The following is a 19,358-nucleotide window of genomic DNA, read 5'->3' on the forward strand; positions in this document are numbered from 1 at the left end:
GCCAACCTTTTAATTTGAGTGCTTTTTACGGGGTGCTCATGCACTTGTCCCTGGCTTTCTCAATATAATATGCTTCAAATATCTCTCTGCATGTCTGTTTAACAAGCCATTTCAGCACTCGAGTGCTGTGGAAAAGATAGCTACACTATCATTTTTCTTTTTCCCTTCTTCACTTCACACTTGCGGCAAAGGGCAGCCCTATGGCCGTCGCCCATCAGACCTCCTGCAGCAGACCTCCTGCATCAGACCTCATGCATCAAAAGGCCTGCAATATGCCTAAATAAAGAGATAAAATAAATTACTTGAATGCAGTTTCACAAAGGTATATATAGCCCACCAGTTGCCCACGAATATGTTCATTGCACTATTCATAGAGACGTTTGCTGTCACTACATGGTACATAAATTTGGTGTACTCAGCGTTTATCAATAAGCCTGTCGCTGGGACTTGAATATCAGTGGATCAATTGCTTTGCATTTAAATACAGGGCAAGGAAGGTGTGGACCACGTGCTGGCCATTCTTCGCTCGGAGTTGGACCGCGCCATGGGCCTGCTGGGTGAGTTGAGAAGACGCGACGAAAAAAACCTTTGCTTCCCATCTGGCATTCGATCGTATCCCTTTGTTTACAATGCTGCGTCTGCTTGCACGAATGAAATTTTTACTATTTATAAGCAGTTTTCTGATTAAAACGAAAGCACGAGTACAAGAACCTAGCGTAGCCCGACTTTCTTTATCTGAAAAAGTATGTCTGCAGGTATGTGTACGCTTTAATTCAGAGTTACTCCTTATAGTACTGGTCGAAGCAATTTTCCGCCCCATCTTCATCAATTGAAATGTGCATTCTGCATTTCTCGCATTGAAGCCTTTTTGATGGTTGCATACTGATATCTTGAAACGGGCAGCCTTCTTTTGAGGCACTTTCACTGGAATGCGGTTCACACCATTGTATCTTATATAATCAGAAATGCCCGACGTTCTGCTGGACACAGTAATAGCGGAGATTCGCCTGGCCTCTATCGTCTGTGGCGCCTTCTGCCCTCATGAGACCGAGGACGGTCACGTGTTTGAACTGACCAAGCTTAATTTCCGAACCGTTCCCGCAGTTTTTGTTAGCGAACGACGTGCCGACCTCAGGTGCAACGGTAAGCTCACAGTCCTGACGGCGGAGTACGTAGGTGCCCTGATAATCTCTCGACTAAAAAACTTTCACAGCACATATTACAGCAAAATTTGGATACGGCGAGGGAATCTATTGCTCTTGCTATAATAGAGATAAAATTAACGAATGAATAGCAGATTAGGAAAGCTAACTAAAAGAGGCAGGCACGTACAGAGGGCAAGAGGGCAAAACGTTTGCCTAGAACACAATATGGGCGTGTTTCGGTCTGTCGACGCGATATCTGGCAATAGACTTTGGTTAAAAATGGTCTGGAAGCAAGCGTGTGCAGCTTAACTCATAAGATTTAATCTCCATTTCTTGCTTTCCTAGTCGCAGTGGCTTTGGGAATTGCGGAACGCACAGTTCGGTCGTTCTAGGCATATGTTTTGCCCTCTGTACATCGTGCTATGGCTTATGGGGAATTCTGTTTTTCTCTTCTGCTGACTGAGGCTGCTAGGCTTTTATGAAACATCCATGTGGCGCTAATATTTTATTCTAGTTTGGGAACCTCGCATCTGAAAGATTTAGAAAGTCGCGTTGCTGTTTTGTTCTTTGGCCACATATGTTACCGCTGGGTAGAAAGGGACATGAATTGTGAATTAAGGTATAAGAAACGCATGCACTGTGAAATTCGGGAGGAAATTTGGCGTTTGAAAAACAGAGGTATAATAAGGCAAACGCGCGCGCACACACACACGCACGCGCACACACACGCACGCACGCACGCTCGAACGCACGCACACTCGAACGCACGCACACTCGAACGCACGCACACTCGAACGCACGCACACTCGAACGCACGCACACCCGAACGCACGCACGCACGCACACTGGGTGCGAAATACGGTGTTTCGGAGTTCGGATCCCACCGGCGGCAGGGGGTTATTTTTCTCAATCTTTCTATTCAATTAGATTTCATCCATGGAATAATTACTGCGTCACGTTTACATTCACCAACACCTATAATGAAAGAAATCGAAACATTCCCTTATGCCTCTTCGTTTCGGCGACTGTGGATTTCCGTCGCATATACACAGGAATGAACAGAGAGAGAGAAAAATGAACGGAAAGGCAGGGAGGTTAATCAGGCGATGCCCAGTAGGCTACCCTACACAGATGAAGGGAGCCAAGAATCACCGAAGCCGAGGAAAGAACAGATGAATGTCGCAGATTATTATGTTCTCTTTTTATTTCTGGCGTTGATCAATGGTAAATTTCCGAGTTCCTCCACGAGCGCTGGCTCTCCCACTTCGCACTATGCTTCACCTCAACAACTTGCTTGTAAAAATTCGCTGCTCTGTCTGACTGATGAAGGGAGATTGGAGACACATACAGGCAATCAACTGCAAGAGACCAAAAGGGTCGCGTCGTAGTCGAAATGAGTTGTATGTAAAGTTCCAGATCTTTAAGTTCGATGCGCAGCAAATTTGTCTGAAGACTTGGTTAGTTACGTCAGTAGCTGAGCCATTCAGGTGCTAGGCTTTCATTTCACTGGTAAGTATGTTCAACGACAGGCGCTCCTCAGGCCCTAATTAGAGCATGAACGCTTTCAAGCGATTTTTTTTACATAGGCGAGAGAAATACAACAAAATAATAAAACAGAGATAAGAAAGAAATACCTAGTATCTGTAGAAACATTTGAATTGGCACAAGAGAATACCACAAAGCAAATTCCATCTTCCAGCTGTAGGCGCAGAATCAGGATAGTGAGAGGCACAGCCGCACCAATATTTCAAAGGTTTGACATGTGCACTGCGACTAAAAAAAAGGGCCCTGTCCACGTTGATGTTGCGGTCGTAATGCAAAACTTGATGAAGCATTTTTTATGAAATACAAAATAGTATCCCCACTGACGTGGGTATGAGTGGAGCACTGCATGTTTTGCAGTTACTCTCGTGACCATGTAGGCGGCCAGCTTCGCCCATGAAAATAAAATGAGATATTGTTTAGTTCTTGCAGATTGTTCTTGGCACGAGTAACTCTAAAACAGAAAGCGCCGCTAACCTGGCAATCCTTTCTGTTCTTTGCACACTTGCAGGATGCCGCTCACTGAAGGAGCTCAGGCCAGACCTGGTGGTTCGAGAGGAGCACTTCGCCAAGTTGTGACACATTCTATCCTTCCGAGCTTTGATGAATAAAGCCTTAATGCATACTACTGCCTACAAAGTGATTCTTTGTCGTTTTCTAGCGCACAGTTAAGAGGAAAACCGCGTGCATGCTGTGACCACCACATGTCATACTGCTCCGCTTGTATGCCTTCATTCCGAAGATACATGATGGGTAACTGCTAATGCAACCTAACCGGCGCTGCCGCCTTTGCGGTGCAGTATCTGTCACGTACTGTTATGAACAACGCATTTTTGCATTCTGTTTTCAAAGAAATATGCTGTAATTATGGCGTCACCTGAATAGCCCTGCCGAGGGGACCGGGGCCTCTGGTTAAGCTGTTTTGCAGCTTCTACCCACGACACCCTCCATTATCATCATCATCATCATCATCATCACCAGCCCGACTACGCCCGCTGCAGGGCAAAGGCCTCTCCTATTAACCCTGTCCTTTGACAGCTGCAGCCACCGTATCGCCGCAAACTTAATCTCATCCGCCCACCTAAAATTCTGGCGCCCCGTGCTACCCCTGCCTTTTCTTGGAATCCACTCTGTTACCCTTAAGGACCAGTGGTTATATTGCCTTCGCATTACACGCCCTACCCAGTCCCATTTCTTCCTCTTAATTCCGACTAGGATGCTGTTATTCCGCGTTTGTTTCCTTATTCACTCTGCCCTCTTGTGGCCTCTGAACGTTATACCTATTATTTTTCCTTCCATAGCTCGCTGCTCCTTAGCATAAGCTGAACCCTTTTCCTTAGCGTCCACGCTTCTGCCCCGAAGGTGAGCATCGGTAAGATACAGCTGCTTTATAGTTTTCTCTTGAGGGATCTTGCTAAACTGCAATTCATGATCTTAGAGTACCTGCCAAATGCGCTCCACTCCATTCTTATTGATCTAGTTATTTCCCCTTCATGATGTGGATCAATGACCATTACCTGCCTTACGTACATGTGTCTCTTACCACTTCCAGCACCTCGCTACCAACTGTGAACTGCTGTTGCCTTGCGAGACTGTTTAACATTACTGTTGTATTCTGCATATTGATTGCAAGACGTATTGTCCTGCTCTGCCTTTCCAACTGATGAATCATGCTTTGCAGCTCATCTCCTGAGTGACGTAACAAGGCAACATCATCAGCGAATATCAAATTACTTAACTTTTACCACCAACTGTTCCCTATCCAGGCCTCGGAACACCTCCTGAAACACACTGTGAAGAGCATTGGAGAGATTTTGTCTCCCTGCCTGACACCCTTCGTTATTGAAATTTTATTGATGACCTTATGGAGGACTATGGTAGCTATGCAGTCGTTATATATATCTTCCAATATTTTCACATAACACTCTTCTACACCATGTTTCCGCAATGCCTGTTTGATAGGTGAGGTTTCCACTGAGTCAATTGCTTTCTCGTAATTAATGAAGGCTATATAGGGGTCGGTTATATTCTTCGCATTTCTCTATCACCTGATTGATAGTGTGAATGTGGGCTATTTTCGAGTGCCTTTAGGAAAGCCTGCCTGATCATTCGGCTGATTTAAGTCTAAGGTTGTCCTGATTCTGTTTGCAATTACCTCAGTAAATACTTTGTAGGCAACAGACAGTACGCTGATTGGTCTGTATTTTTTTAGTCCTTGACGTCTCGTTTCTTATGAATTAAGATAATACGAGCGTTCTCTTAATTCTCTTAATTTTATTGCTGACTTTATGAAGTAATATGGTAGCTGCGTAGTCGTTATTGATACCCTCAAGTATTTACTCATAAGACTCTTCTGCACCCTGATTCCGCAATGCCTGCATTACTGCTGACTGCATATGCGTTATAAAGATGAGCACTTATGGCGAACATAAGGAAAACATAACGAATACTGGCACATGATCTAACCTGTGCCGGTAGTGTAAGAGAAGGTGAACCAGAATTTTTAAAAACAGTCTTTTTGCGATATCGAGACTGGGGAGTGGTAACACGAGGATGGGGTACATCACAAAATTGGTTAATAATGTTAACCGGTAAGCTGGTTAACTAATATGCAATAGTTAATTTTATAACAGACAATTAAACGTCTCGCTGCAATTAGATGTTTGTGGCATCCTGGTAGCAACAGCTGTATCAGAAGAATTTCGAAAATCCGATTACCTTGGGCGCAGTGACAAAACAAATTTTCGACAGATACGAACCCATGGGGCAGCCTGAAGGTTGTTGAAAAGCGGACTGCAGTCTTAACTCCCATCCGCATGCATGATGAATCTACTTACAAACTTCCCTCTCGTAACGGGAACCGCTTTCGGAAGGTACATCAAAAGCGCTGACATATTTTTTTTGCGGTTAAATTTGCAATATAGTGCACATCCTTCACACCGTACCAGCCACCACTCTTTAGATGAACGAGCTGTAAAAACGTTCAGGCTCTTCACCTAGGTGTCACCTAAAATCTTACGCGGTCAAAATAGACAGATGTATGCCATCATCAGTCCCCATTTCTTGCCGTTACGCTAAGTGTTCTCTGCCCAGCAATCCCATTGTCTCTAACAGCCGAAAGTAAGGAGAAGAATGTGAGGAGCATATGTGATACATTACTGTGTGAATTCGGGGCATCGTAAAACTGAATATTTGATGCTCTTAATTACCTCGATTCCTAACTTGCGTGGCGGGGTGCAGAAGTAACGGATGTTGATAGATCCGTCAAAAGGAAGACAATTCATGTATCGGGACAGTCCATCATTATGGAAGGTTTTAGTTCAAGTACATGCTTTCCAAATATTTCCAAATCAAGAGTTCAGTGTGCATAAGACTGAATTCTCTATTACGGGGCTACAGTGCTAAACAGAGTTTTATATACTGACCAATCTCCATGCAAGCCTGACTTATTCGTGCGCCATCTGCCGTCTTCACACTGATGAATTGGTAGGCTGCGCACCAGATGATTAAAAATAATGGAAGAAAATGCGAAATTATTAACAAATGTATTGCTGTAAGGTATTTGTCTGGGTTAGTCGATACATGGATCAATCTGAAGGCACAGCGCACGAAGGATGAGACTAAGAATGAGACAAGCACAGTGCTGTGTTTGTCTCTTTCTTAGTCCCGTCATTCGAATGCTGTGCCCCCATGTTAACAAATGTGACCTAATCGCTTAGATGGAGAGAACCAGTGGCATCCGAACCACAAAAAAGTGAACCGAAAACGAAAGCATCATTAAGCAAGTGTAGCGCAACGAAAATGTCAATCCTGTGAGCACAGTATAAAGGAAACGGGTGCGAAACCACGCGTTAAAATGAACAAAAAATATGGCCTCTGAGATTGCGTTAGCATCGCACGAGCCCATCTAACACGCCTATTACGTGACGTCTCGCTGCAGATTAGCAGGCTTTTAAACATCGTATTATTAATTACGATAACTTGTTTTCTTCCGCGAAAAACCGTCGGTAAACATGGAAACAAATCGCCGCCATGTACTTTGCCGCCAGCTGCCTATGACACCCTCGGAGCGCCTTTACCGCCATCTATAGGTGAATCTGGTAGCCGGTACCAACCAGGCAACTTTGCAGCGAAAGCTGTCGGTAGCTGAAGCGACTACGTCGTGGAGGTGTAGGTCGGCGATTTGGTTTGTAGACAGGATTTGAAAGAGAAAGTTGGAGGGGTAGAGAGAAGGCCCATTGGGTTCAGCAAATGTGGTCACGACGCCGACGCGACGGGGGCTTGGTTGTGGGCGCCTGTGGATGCGTGCGTGCGAGCGGGCTGCCACAGTGGCTTCGGTATAGGGGCAATGTACAGAATTCACAGTGAATGCATTTTGTGGTGTCCGTTGCACGGCTAAGGCATATCTCATCGGCATATCTTATCGTTTTGTCGCCACCTTCTCCGGTTTTCACCTTTGAAACTTTGCGCTGCAGTGCAAAATAGCACCCGTGACGTCATGCACATGAATACAACAAACAGGTTCGTGGAAAGCGCGGAAGAAACAAATTTCCAGACGCAGAAAGGGCCGCATGTTCTCTTTCTGCTCCTCAGAGAAGATCTGGTAAAAGTAGTTATGCGCTGCAGTGCAAGGGAGCGGCTAATACAGCTGCGCGGCCAGTACTCGGGTGCGAGCTGCGAGGGTGCGGTGAAGTTGCAACAACAACAGTTACTTATGAGAGTTTTGCACCGACATGAGAAGAACGAAGTTCTTCTGAAGCTCCTGGTCCGTTTCAGTCAGGGCGTCGCACGCTTTTCAGCATTTATCAGTCGCCGCCTGTGTCTTGGCCAATGCCCTTGAGGACAACAATATCCCTTGAGGACAACACAAGGAGGAATCGCGCGGCCCCGTCATATTAGTCTTTTGAACGATTTTTTAGTAGCACGCTTGATCGAAACAGTATCACTGGCATAGTTTCGTGCTGGTGTCAGAGCGCATGGAAACTAAAAATCGATAGCGTAGTTAACATCTTAGGGCATATTTTTCGGAAGTAGACAATAAGCTTTTATGCGCGATGAAAGCTAAAGAAAAAGAAATTAGGCGAACTTAAAGAGCGGAACACCGATAATGACTCATCCGAGTCGTCCAGGAGTCCCATGGTATATAGAATATTCGATGGTTGCGCATATCCAACATTCTCGGAAAAATATTTTGAATATTGCAAAATTATTAGATACTGTTATGGAAACATTGAAGGCAATGGTCGATATTTCTGATATGTAACAAGATTTTTAATTTTACTTGTTTCCATTGATCGTATCTAGCAGTTAAGGCTGTCACAGAAAACCAATGAAAAACGGTTTTAACTAGAGGAAACACGTTAACAAAAAAAAATGCAAGACTGCCATGTGATGATGTGCGGATATATCTGTTGTTATACTGAAATCTTACACAATATAAAAATTACGTTCATAAGCTGTTTCGCGCTAAAAATTGCTTTCTTCTAGAATTGTTGGGACAATTCTGCACCCTACCGTATTCTGTACCGTAGCGAATTTCCTGCGCATCTACAATAGCAAGAGAACAAAACAGTTTGAGTTTAATTCTCGCAACCATTGCTCATATTCGTGTATTCGAGGAACGAGAAAAGAAAATAATCTTTCGAGGTTACTAGACAAGGGACAGTAACAAAATCCATTGCGGTTATTTCACATAGGAAATTCTATTGATTTTCTTCGACGGTAAGTCGTCGCGAGGGCCACGAATTCCCGCGTGAGAAGAAGGAAGAAGAGGTCTCCTCCTGAGCCGGAGTCCGTCATCATGGCAATGAATTTTGTTCGCGCTTGGCTTCGCAACGAGCGCAAGTCTCCAAATAGCGAGAGGTAGGCACTGCACAAGTACTTTTCTGAGTTCGATACACAGTGCTCTGGCGGAAATTGTTGCCGTGCCTAAATGGTAACGAAGCTTTCAATGGGCCGCCGCGGTGGCTCAGTGGTATGGCACTCGGCTCCTGACCCGAAAGATGCGGGTTCGAAGGCGAAATTCCAGGGGCCCATGTTTTGTGCGATGTCAGTGCACGTTAAAGAACCCCAGGTAGCCGAAATTTCCGGAGCCTTTCACTACGGCGTCGCTCATAGCCTGAGTCGCTTTGCGACGTTAAACACCATAAACCAAATCTAGCTTTCAACGGAGACACCTCGCTAGGGCACAGAGATAGAGATGCTTCGCGCTTTGCGACCTGCGTGTTAGAGGCCGAAACAAGTGTATGTACCACTTAGCTGATCAGGTGTTATGCGGTTTGCGGGGAGCCGTAGTAGCGGCATGACATTAAAAGTATTCCTTCATCAGCACTTAGCTCTATCTGTTGGCTGCCAGCAGCAAACATCGCGAACATAATCAGGCATCTTAAACTTGGAACTAAAAAAATAGAGATTTCCGAGGGATCCTGCGCGAGCATTGTGATTATCAGTTTAGACTATTCCCTATAATATGCTGCGTGCGCTCACACCAACCATTTCTGGCGACCAAAGAAAATCAATGTGATGCACCGAGGAATCAAAGCTTCCGCAGTGATCTTGACTGTTTAGCGCTACGTGGTACGTGGCGTGAGCTGCGCAAGCTAGAAGCTTTTATCCAGATTTCCCGGTCTCCTGTATAGCCAGCATGAAAGAAAGCCGAAGGCTCAGAGCCCGATTGTGTGTGTCCGACACAAGATTCTCTAACCTTAAAAGAGATATGTCGATTGTTACGAAAAAGCAATTAGCTAGCCATACATATGGGCGCGAAGGTAACTTTAGGAAATTAGATTTTGGGGAGTGAAAATGAAAAGGTGTAACAGAGCTATTAGAATTAATCGTAACACAGGTTGAAGAACGCAGGCAGTGGAGTGTTGTAGAAACCCATTCAACAAAATTACCTTTCGTCCTTGAAGGGGTACAGGAAGCTCTGTGGTTAATTGCTGAGTGGGTGAATTTTTAAGAATCCTTCGAAGCATTCGTTTCACAATGCCATTTTCTCGATCCCCTCGCGCGCGGCGGTATTTCGGGCAGGGCCTTGACACTTTCGAGCCATAGTAGCGCAAACTTATTCAATTTTTATATTTTTCTGCACTGTGAATATATATCTCACCTGTTTCTATTGTCATTCATCCTATCTGTACTTCTTAGTATTCTTTCTCTGTATCTATATTTCTGCCAGCCGCTTAAGATATCAGTTGGCGATTGCCGCGGTCGGCAACATCTTCCCCTTCATTTTTGTATTTTTGTAATATTAGACCACTACTAAAGCCACCGAAGTGGCGGAGTGGTGATGGCGCTCGGCTGCTGACCCGAAAGACGTTGGTTGGACCCCGGCTGCGGCGATCGAATTTCGATAGAGGCGAGATTCCAGTGGACCGTGTACTATTCGATGTCAGTGCACGCTTAGGAACCCAATGTCGGCGAAATTTTTGGAGCCCTCCACTACGGCGTCCTTCGTAGTCGGAGTCGCTTTGAAACGTCAAACCCCCATAAATCATTACACCACTACTACTAGCAAGGTAGGAAAGATCGATGATTGGGAGTTTCCTTTGTCTCGGACTGGACGTAACTTGGCCGATGATGATGGTGGCATGGAGTGAACGGAAATGGAAATGGTGTGGTGCTGTTGACTTCATAAAGAGCCAGTGAGCAACCTTAGATGCCCCTCAAGTTGGTGCAGGGCCGCAGTGTAGGCCATCCGCAATTCTACTAGCGCTTCAAAGCTCTCAAAAATGGCAGTTTCGAAGTGTGCCCCGGAGTCCCAAGAGTTCTGCTGGGGACTTTGAACACAATAGGACGACTGTTCGAGTGATGTACAGAGTAATTCTGTTCTTTTAAAATGCTTGCGAGGCACACACAGAAGTTATGCTGACGCGCTCTTTCTTCCGTACCGCAGCATCGTGTATGTGCTGAGGCTGAACAACCCGCTTAGTGACTACCAGGAAAACGGTGACCTGGAGGCTTACTTTTCCGGCTGGAAGCACCGGTTCAATGGAAGAAAAACCATTGCAGCCTTCATCGTGGTCGCACTGCTTATAGGAGCCGCCGTGTGCTCCGTCTTTGGAACGAACCCCGTACGTACTTCAACGTTACGTTACCTCTCGTTCACCAAACCTCCAAAGGAGAGGAGAAATAAAGGCTGAAAACTTAAGTGGTGAAGGCAAAACGGTCCAGGTCAGCCCGGTGCTGCTGAAGAGAGAGGGCTGCGGTCATGTAGGCGAAATCGGAGTTTGTCATTACTGCGCTATCCCTTTCTCCTTTAGCCTTCTTCAGGGTCTCGAGCACGACACCTCGATAGGCGTCATCCCGATCGCCCGGCTGATTCGGAGTTAAATGGTAATGAAGTAATATATGAGTGCACCACAGGCTCGATATTTGCGAACCAATGAGCTGTCCCGAAGAGAGTGAGGAGCTACTTCCTGCACTTCTAGCACGTGTGCAATACTGAGGACCTCTCACTCACATGACGCTCGGCAATGCTTTAAACTATCAAGCGCTTATTCACTCAACGCAGAAGTGGACAGTCTTGTACACTATTTACTTTTTCGAAATTCTCATGAACTAGAAGGCTACTTACCTTTAGACGTACACAAAACTGAAGCACTTGGCCCTAACTATTTCTTTCTCGTACTCAAAAGCCGATAAAGAAATAGTGATGGGTGAGTTTCGTTCAAATTCCTGTGTTGGGTGCTTGCGAGTGTTATGTGAGGTAAAGGGCATTCTTAACTTTCCTTAAAGCATAGTGCTGAGCTGCGCGCTTCATATTCCTGATTGTATTTCTTCTTTTTAAGAAAAGCTTGATGGCATCCAAGAAAAAATGCTAAACAGCATCATAAAGATGGATGTCCCTATATAACGCCGAGAGTAGACGTTGTGGATGTAGGTTTCAGCTACACTAGAGAAAAGCCATGAGAAAATTCGTACTAAACTTGCAGCCTGCACCTAAGCACCAAAGCAAACGAAAAGGCGGGAGGCAACCGTTCAATTCTCGGCGGTCGGCGGTCGAGAAGAAGAGAATACACGATAAAAATGTTTATACAACAACGCCAATGGCAACACACTACATTTAGGTATAAATAAAATACATCTATATTGTTGCTCAGAGTTGAGCGCGACAATATGCTGAGAGACTTTTAATGGAACAGGTATGGTAGAACAGTTTGAAATAAGCAAGAACTTCCTCCAGGGACTGCGACAATCCATCTACTCCAGGACACTTCAAAGGCTATCTGCAAGACGTGGGTCCTTGCACAGTAAAGCGCATTTCCCGCTGGTTTATCTCTGTTGGCGGTACCTTCATTGAGCCGGGAGCCATAGAGCGACGATTCATATGTGACAACAGCAGTCAGTTGAATGCGGGCTGTCTTACGGCAAGTCCAAACAACTTGACACGACGGCTCAGCTATCAACAAACTAGTGGCCGGCCGCTGACGCAGCAAACAATAATCGCACAAACACACACAGCTGTCGAAACTGTCTGTGAGGTGTATCGAAAAGTTGTGAACATCGAAACCTGTGAGGAACAAGGCAATGTTAAACTCTGCATACCGTACCACACTAGACCATACTGCTGTGAATCTGTAGTGTTCGTTCATTCCCCAGAGCTTCCGGCACGCCGCTTTATCGTTTCGTTTCTAATGCAAGACGCGACCAGATTTATCTCGATTGATCGCATCCAGGCGAAGCCGATTCTACGTTGTTCCAGAATGCTGCAGTAACTTTGCATGCTTTATCTCGAAAATTCGCTATGAGCGTTAAACTGAGCCCGGCCGGGAGCGGCGGGCATTCTATTCGACGACCGCCGAGCACGCTTGTTGCAACGCCGCCGCCGAGTGATGCAGTCTATTGTGGACGCAAGTCAGCCGAAATAAAGAGTTTTGTTTAAACGCCATTTTAGCTGTCTTGCTGCTCTACAGATTGAAGTCACCGCTACGTAGACTCTGACGGAGGTGCGGTGTAGCTGTCCATGTACCGCAGATCCCCTTCAAGTAGTGACACCAGCTCTCTGCGCTTCGCACTGGAGGGCGAGCCACCATTTCCCCGAGCCAGCCTCAGCGTCAACTACGGCTTCGTCACAGATGTGGACAACGATTGTCCTACAGCAGCCGTGGATGCCGCCAACATTTAATGATTCTCCTGGTTAAGACCCCGATGACTGGTTGGACCTATTTGAGCGCGTGGCATTATTAAACAGTTGGGATGATTCGACTAAAATAGGGAAAATCTTTTTCTTACTGGAAGGCTCAACACGCACGTGGTATAAAAACCACGGCTCTTCTCTAACGGCACGGGGGCTATTCAAGAGAACTTTTCAAGACAATCACTAGTGTCGTGAGGAAAGTAACAGCCGAACGGCTCTTCGAGTCCAGGATTCAGCTTCTGAACCAGCCTGTACGCGGGTACGTCGAAGAAATGAAGCGCCTCTTTCGCCGCGCCATTCCCGATATGAATGAGGAAAAGAACGTTCAGTAGTTCATCCGCGGCTTCAAAGAAAAACTCTTTGCCAGCCTCGTCCGACAGCCGCCCAAAACCATCGAGAAATTCATGCAAGAAGCGTGCACCATCGAGAAGAAATTCGACATCCCGACTCGGCAGTAGAACGGCCCTGCTTATGTCTCTGCAATTCGTCCGGACAAGATGACCACCACCAACGACAGCTTGGGGGAAGTTATCCGCGAAATCATCCGCGAGGAGCTACGACCACTGCTGCCATCCTCCCCACAGCCGCAAGCAGCGACTCTCATGAATGTTGTACGGGATGAAGTGCAACAGGCACTTGGTGCCCCGACGGCCACAGAGCCCCAGACACCCCCCGCATCCTCTCCGACCTGAACCACTTGTTCCAGAACGCCGCCTCCCTGTCTCCGCCTGCCCAACCAACGAGCGACGCTTAGGCCTCAGGAAATGCGACGCCTGGAGGACTTCCGACAATCGGCCATTGTACTTCCATTGCGGTGAGACCGGTGATTTTCTTCGTTGGTCACTGCACGTTCCGACGTATCGGTCTTTGTGGATTTGCCGTTGACGCACCGCAATCATGTTTCGGCCAATGTCCGCTAGAAATCGACGAGCACCTGCGTCGAGAGGAGTATGCGTCGAACCGTTTTTCGGTCTTATTATCGCCCGTCAGCTTCGCTGTTTTGCGTCGGCACGACGCAGCTACGCAGACGCGGTACAAGGAAGGTCTCTTAGCCTCCGTAGGGGAAACTAAACACAACACTCCCTTGATGTGAGGTTGCTCACGAGCGAAACACCGAAGATCCTCCAACAACCATACCACTGACGACGACGCCTCTGCAACGCCGACGCCGCATACGATGACAATCTCGACCACGACGCGAATCGCCTTCAAAACACACCGCCAACGGGAAAGCTTCGACGACACGCCCTACCCACGATTCACTTACACAACGAAACCCTGACTCGACGTCGTGGATGATGTGCAACTCAACAAGAGCCAAGACATCCGACTTAGAAGTGGTTATCGATGACCGAAAAGTTACCGCTCTAGTCGACACAGGAGCCGATTACTCGGTGATGAATGGAACGTTTGCTGCGCAGCTGAGGAAAGCCACGACCACTCGGGTTTGCCAACGAATTCGCACCGCAGTGGGCACACTCATTGCTCATTACGCCATCAGGACGATGCACAGCGTGAGTGACTGTCAAGAGACATACATAACCTGCGACCTTCGTTGTGCTACGGCAATGTTCCCGCGAAGTGATCTTGGGTATTGATTTCCTTAACGAGCATCAGGCGATCATCGACCTGCGATCCAAGTTGATCACGGTTTCGACGGACAAGGCCATACTTTAGGTTAGAACTCTGAAGCATCTCTTTGCCCTGAATGTCCAGGAGGAACAGTGAACGTCTCACCCCGCTCAAGCGTCATCGTCACCGTAGGCGCCATGGAAGAAAATCTCACTGAAGCCATCATGGAGGGAAAATGCAATTGCTTCTAGACAGAGGAATCGGTATCGCACATTGTGCGCAGTGGCCAAGCCGAAGTACAGCTGACTAAATTCATCGAAGAATACCAGCACGCTTTCATGGAGGGCATTCTTCTGCGACAGGGCGCCTCCGATGCACTCATCACGGACAGAGGAACAACATTAATGGCGGAACTGACGCAAGCCATCCTGCGTTACAGCCAAAGCAGCCACCGGAGGACAACTGTATACCATCCGCAGGGCAACGGACTGACCGGGCGCCTAAACAAAACTATCACCGACATGCTCACCATGCATGTCGATGCCGAACAGAAGACCGCGGGGACGTCATCCTTTAGTAAGACTGGCATTCGAGCGAGTTGGTAAAGCATGTTGAAAAATTTCCAGCGCACACAGGACAGGGACGAAGAAGAGACACCACAAGCGCTGACTCGCAGCTAAACGTTTATTCGCAAACGCAGAAAACATATGCTCAAAAGAAAAAAAACACAAAAACATCTAAACTTATGCACTCACTCTTTGAATGATAGTTTTTCTGAGCAAGTAAATAGATTAAGATTGTCTGGTTTTCCAGACAATGTCTTGACCCTTGCCTGCAGTAAGGTGTTAAAAAGAATTAAGGATGCCAACAGGCCATCACCTAGGAGTGCTGATGAAGGGAAGAAAAAGAAGGTAGCGGTTCTTCCTTATGTTCACCGCTTTTCACTTCAACTAAAAAATGTTGGCAAGAGATATAATGTGGACGTAATTTTTTCAGCCCCTAAAAATGTTGGGAGTATTTGTGCAAGGGTTGACAAGCGCTCTGGTTGCGCTGTTCGTGATAAGCGGAAAGTGCAATGTGAATCATGTAAACCGGTACATCAAATGCGAAAAAGGTGTAGTGTACCAGATTCCGCTGTCTTGTGGGCCCAGTTATGTCGGCCAAACTGGCCGTTGCATGAATGTTCGCTTACAAGAGCACAACTTGTCGTTGGGAAAACCGCCTTCTTCGAATCTTGCCATGTGTTTGTTACCAGAATTCATGACATATGTAGCATTTATTAATAGGGAACATGGGCCCTGTCAAGCCGCGCTTTTTCCGGCTTTTTGCCCTTGTTCCCGACATTGTGTACACATGATGTCAAATAAATCTGTCTGTCTTTCTGTCTGTCACTGTATGAAATGCAGGGGCTGTAAGCCTTTACTAGCTAAAACAACTGTTTTGTTTAGGCATTCTAATCAATTTACAAGAGAGGTATCAGAAGCCTATCATATCCACAAAAACCAGCCTATATGTGTTAGCGACCCATCTGTTGTCCTGAATGAACGGGAATTTTCATATCTGGATGCGCCTTCGTGATTGCACAAGTTTTGGCGTTTTTGTGTTTTTTCTTTTGAGCATATATTTTCTGCGCTTGCGAATATGCGCTTAGCTGCTAGTCAGCGCTAGTGGTGTCCTCTTCTTCGTCCCTGTCTCGTGTGCGCTGGAAATTTTTCAACACGTCATCCTGCCTTACATCGTCTTCGCCTACAACACCGCAGTGCAGGAGACCACCCAGATGGCGCCTTTTAGTCTCGTCTATGGCAGCGAAGCCACCACCACGGTAGACGCCATGCTTTCCAGCGTCACCGATGAAGGTAACGTTGACGTCGCCGCCTACTTTCAACGGGCAGAAGCATTCCGAAGACTTGCAAGGTTACGGATAAAAGACCTGCAGCGGACCAACGCCAGACGCTACATGAGAAGACGCAACGCGGAGTATAAGCCTGGAGACAGAGTCTGGACTTGGACGCCCATTCGTCGCCGCGGATTGAGTGAAATGTTTTTGAGCCGCTATTTCGGCCCGCACAAGGTGCTTAGTCGGCTGTATGGATTTGACTATGAAGTCGTGCCTGACGAAATGACTTCATCCCAGCGACGCCGCGTACGACCAGATGTTGTCCATGTCGTCCGTCTAAAGCCCTATTATGCGCGCTAAAGGAAGCTGTGTTTCCACATTCGGTGTTCAATTTTGCGGTATCCGCTTTATTTATTTCTATAAGAATTGGTTGAAAATTGTTTTTTTTAGGAAAGGAAATGACGCAGTAACTGTCTCACATACCTCGATGGACACTCGAATCGCGCCGTGAGGGAGGGGATGAAGGAGGGAGTGAAAGAAGAAATAGGTGTCGTAGTGGAGGTCTCCGGAATAATTTCGACCGCCTGGGGATCTTTAACGTGCAATGACAACGCACAGCACTCGGGCGCCTTTTGCGTTCCGCCTCCATCGAAACGTGGCCGCCGCGGTCGGATTGAAACTCGCGTACTCCTGGTCGGTTGACGAGCGCCTCAACCACTGAGCCAACGCGGCGGGTTAAATTGATTCTAGTCGCCTTGTTTGTGTTAAAGCATCGGATCGATCCTTCTTTGAGAAGGGAGTAATGCCGCGAATCTCTGCAGTGTTTGTTCATTCTTCAAAGCTGCTGCCATGCGCCACTTTATCGCTTTGTTTGTGGTGCAAGTCGCCACCAGATTTATCTCAATTTATCGGATCCAGGCGGAGCCGATTCTACGTTTTTCGAGAATAGTAATTTTGCACGCTTGATCTCGAAAGTTCGCTATCAGCTTTAAATTGAGCACTGCCTAGAGCGGTTTTCATTATGTTCGACGACTGCCTAGCACGCTTGTCGCTACGCCGCCGCCAAGTGATTGAGTCCATTTAGGGTGCGTCAGCCCAAATAATTTTGTTTAGACACTATTTTCGCTGCCTTCCTTCTGTCCGGATTATAGTCACCACTGTGTCACAATACCATACCATACCATACCATACCATACCATACCATACCATACCATACCATACCATACCATACCATACCATACCATACAATACCATACCGTACCGTACCGTACCGTACCGTGCCGTACCATACCGTACCATACCATACCATACCATACCATACCGTAACATACCATACCATACAATACCATACCGTACCGTACCGTACCGTACCGTGCCATACCATACCATACCATACCATACCATACCATACCATACCATACCATACCATGGGCCACAGCAGTGGCTCAGTGGTTATAGTGTTCGGCTACTGACCCTAAAGACGCGGGTTCCATCCCGGCCGCGGCGGCTGAATTTCGATGGAAGCGAAATTCTAGAGGCCCGTGTACTCTGCAATTGCAGTGCACGTTAAATAACCCAGGTGTTCGAAATTTACGGAGCCGTTCACTGCGGCGTGCCTCATAGCCCGAGTGTTTTTGGATGTTAAACTCCCTTAAACCACAAAGCGTACCATACCATACCATGCCATACTGTGCCATAACATACTCGTTCTTTCTTCGGGAGAGATACAGTTCCCGTTTACTCTGGGCGCTCCACGCGAGTACGCGCTACTTTTCAATGTCGAAATTTCGATTTCGCAAAGGAAATATTCGCTACAGTATTCCTCTGTGTAACTCGGAGAGGTTTAGTGCTTGCCTTGAATAAAGTTTTTTCCTCCTCGTCCTTCACAAATGCACGAGCACCAACGCGGCCTTTCATGCTCGATTGAGCGTTTCTCCGAGTGAGTGATGTGCTCCGTTCTTGCTATAGGAGCATCATCAGAGGATTAATATCATGTCATAATATTTGTCTGGAATACGAAAATACAATGAAATGAACAATGGCTTCCACAAGCAGCACCAAAGCTCATAACGATGCTTATTACCTTTAAAAGCTATATATAACGGTAAAAACAGGTTGTAAAATTGGGGCCTTAAGCAGACTAAAATTCTTTACGTTCTATACCTGAATCACTTCTTCGCTTTGGATGATGCAGGAGTCAGAACCGACAAGAAAAAACACATCTGTCGGAAGCGAAAGCCCCACACCTATCTCGGAAGCCAGGAGCTACTACGATGACCTTCGGAACCGAAGCCAAAGATCCGTCGGCATCATGGTTCGCTCGTCTTCGACGCAGAACGTCTCAGAGATGGTCAACGAGTGAAGTCTCATCAGACGAGACCTCCGCAATTTTGTTATCACTGGAAATCTTCAAGTGCAGGCCGGAGGCTTTGTTTCTTGCAGGTTCTGAAATACGAGAGCGAGTATTCTGACATGGAATGTTTGGCTTGACAAATATGTGCCAATCTTATATGTAGATAAAGACAGTTTTTAAGCGATGGACTCCAGCCTCATCAAAGTACATGCGACGATATAATGCTAGCAAAGTCGAACGGGGACATCAGCTTGGGCGACGCACTTTCGGTGAGGTGTAGAAGAGAAATCCAGTTACTGAGTTAGCGAGATGAATATGCCGAACTCTGCGTAGAAATGTTGAGATAGCAGATCATTTTGGACGGAAAAAATGTAATGCCAAGTGTTATCTAGTTCTCTCGCTCAAGCGATAACCACAGCGCGTGTACCACGCGTTTTTTCGAACTTGTCAGCGTACGCTATTGGAAACGCGCGTCCCTCTCAGTAGCGTAACGTTTTTTTGTCCGACACCACGAAAATGCCACTTGCAAAGGTTCCGTACTGAATGCCAATATATTTGGCTCAAACGAATGGTTTTCAATGCAAACAGGTGTGCAAGGCACTTTGGCGTGCCTTAAACCCCCCTTTGAGACATTAAGGTCCTTAAATCAACCTGCCAATAATATATGACAATATAAGAGTACATGATTGTCACAAAAAGGTAGAGAAGGGCCGAATAATAAATAGACAATAAGGATGAATTCTGTTGTAAATACAGAATTATGCGCTTTCT

The 19,358-nt window shown here is 46.5% G+C and overlaps 2 protein-coding genes across 2 annotated transcripts in view; both read left to right on the forward strand.

Annotated features, from left to right (window-relative positions):
• Nucleotides 1-3,312, forward strand: part of LOC149362341 (2-Hydroxyacid oxidase 1-like) — a 37,313-nt gene extending 34,001 nt beyond the window's left edge. The window contains exons 7-8 of the mRNA XM_089572991.1: nt 488-557; nt 3,199-3,312. Coding sequence (XP_089429117.1) covers nt 488-557; nt 3,199-3,266 — 138 coding nt within the window. The 3' untranslated portion in view covers nt 3,267-3,312. The remainder of the gene's footprint in view (nt 1-487; nt 558-3,198) is intronic.
• Nucleotides 3,313-8,454: 5,142 nt separating this feature from the next.
• On the forward strand, nt 8,455-18,596 carry LOC149362343 (uncharacterized). Its single transcript, XM_089572992.1, has 3 exons — nt 8,455-8,549; nt 10,582-10,759; nt 18,429-18,596. Exons 1-3 carry the CDS (start codon nt 8,488-8,490, stop codon nt 18,594-18,596), a joined length of 408 nt encoding a protein of 135 aa, XP_089429118.1. The 5' UTR covers nt 8,455-8,487.
• Nucleotides 18,597-19,358: the final 762 nt, after the last annotated feature.

Source organism: Amblyomma mixtum, chromosome 2, assembly GCF_055824585.1.
Source record: "Amblyomma mixtum isolate Tamu chromosome 2, ASM5582458v1, whole genome shotgun sequence".
Classification (NCBI taxonomy): domain Eukaryota; kingdom Metazoa; phylum Arthropoda; class Arachnida; order Ixodida; family Ixodidae; genus Amblyomma; species Amblyomma mixtum.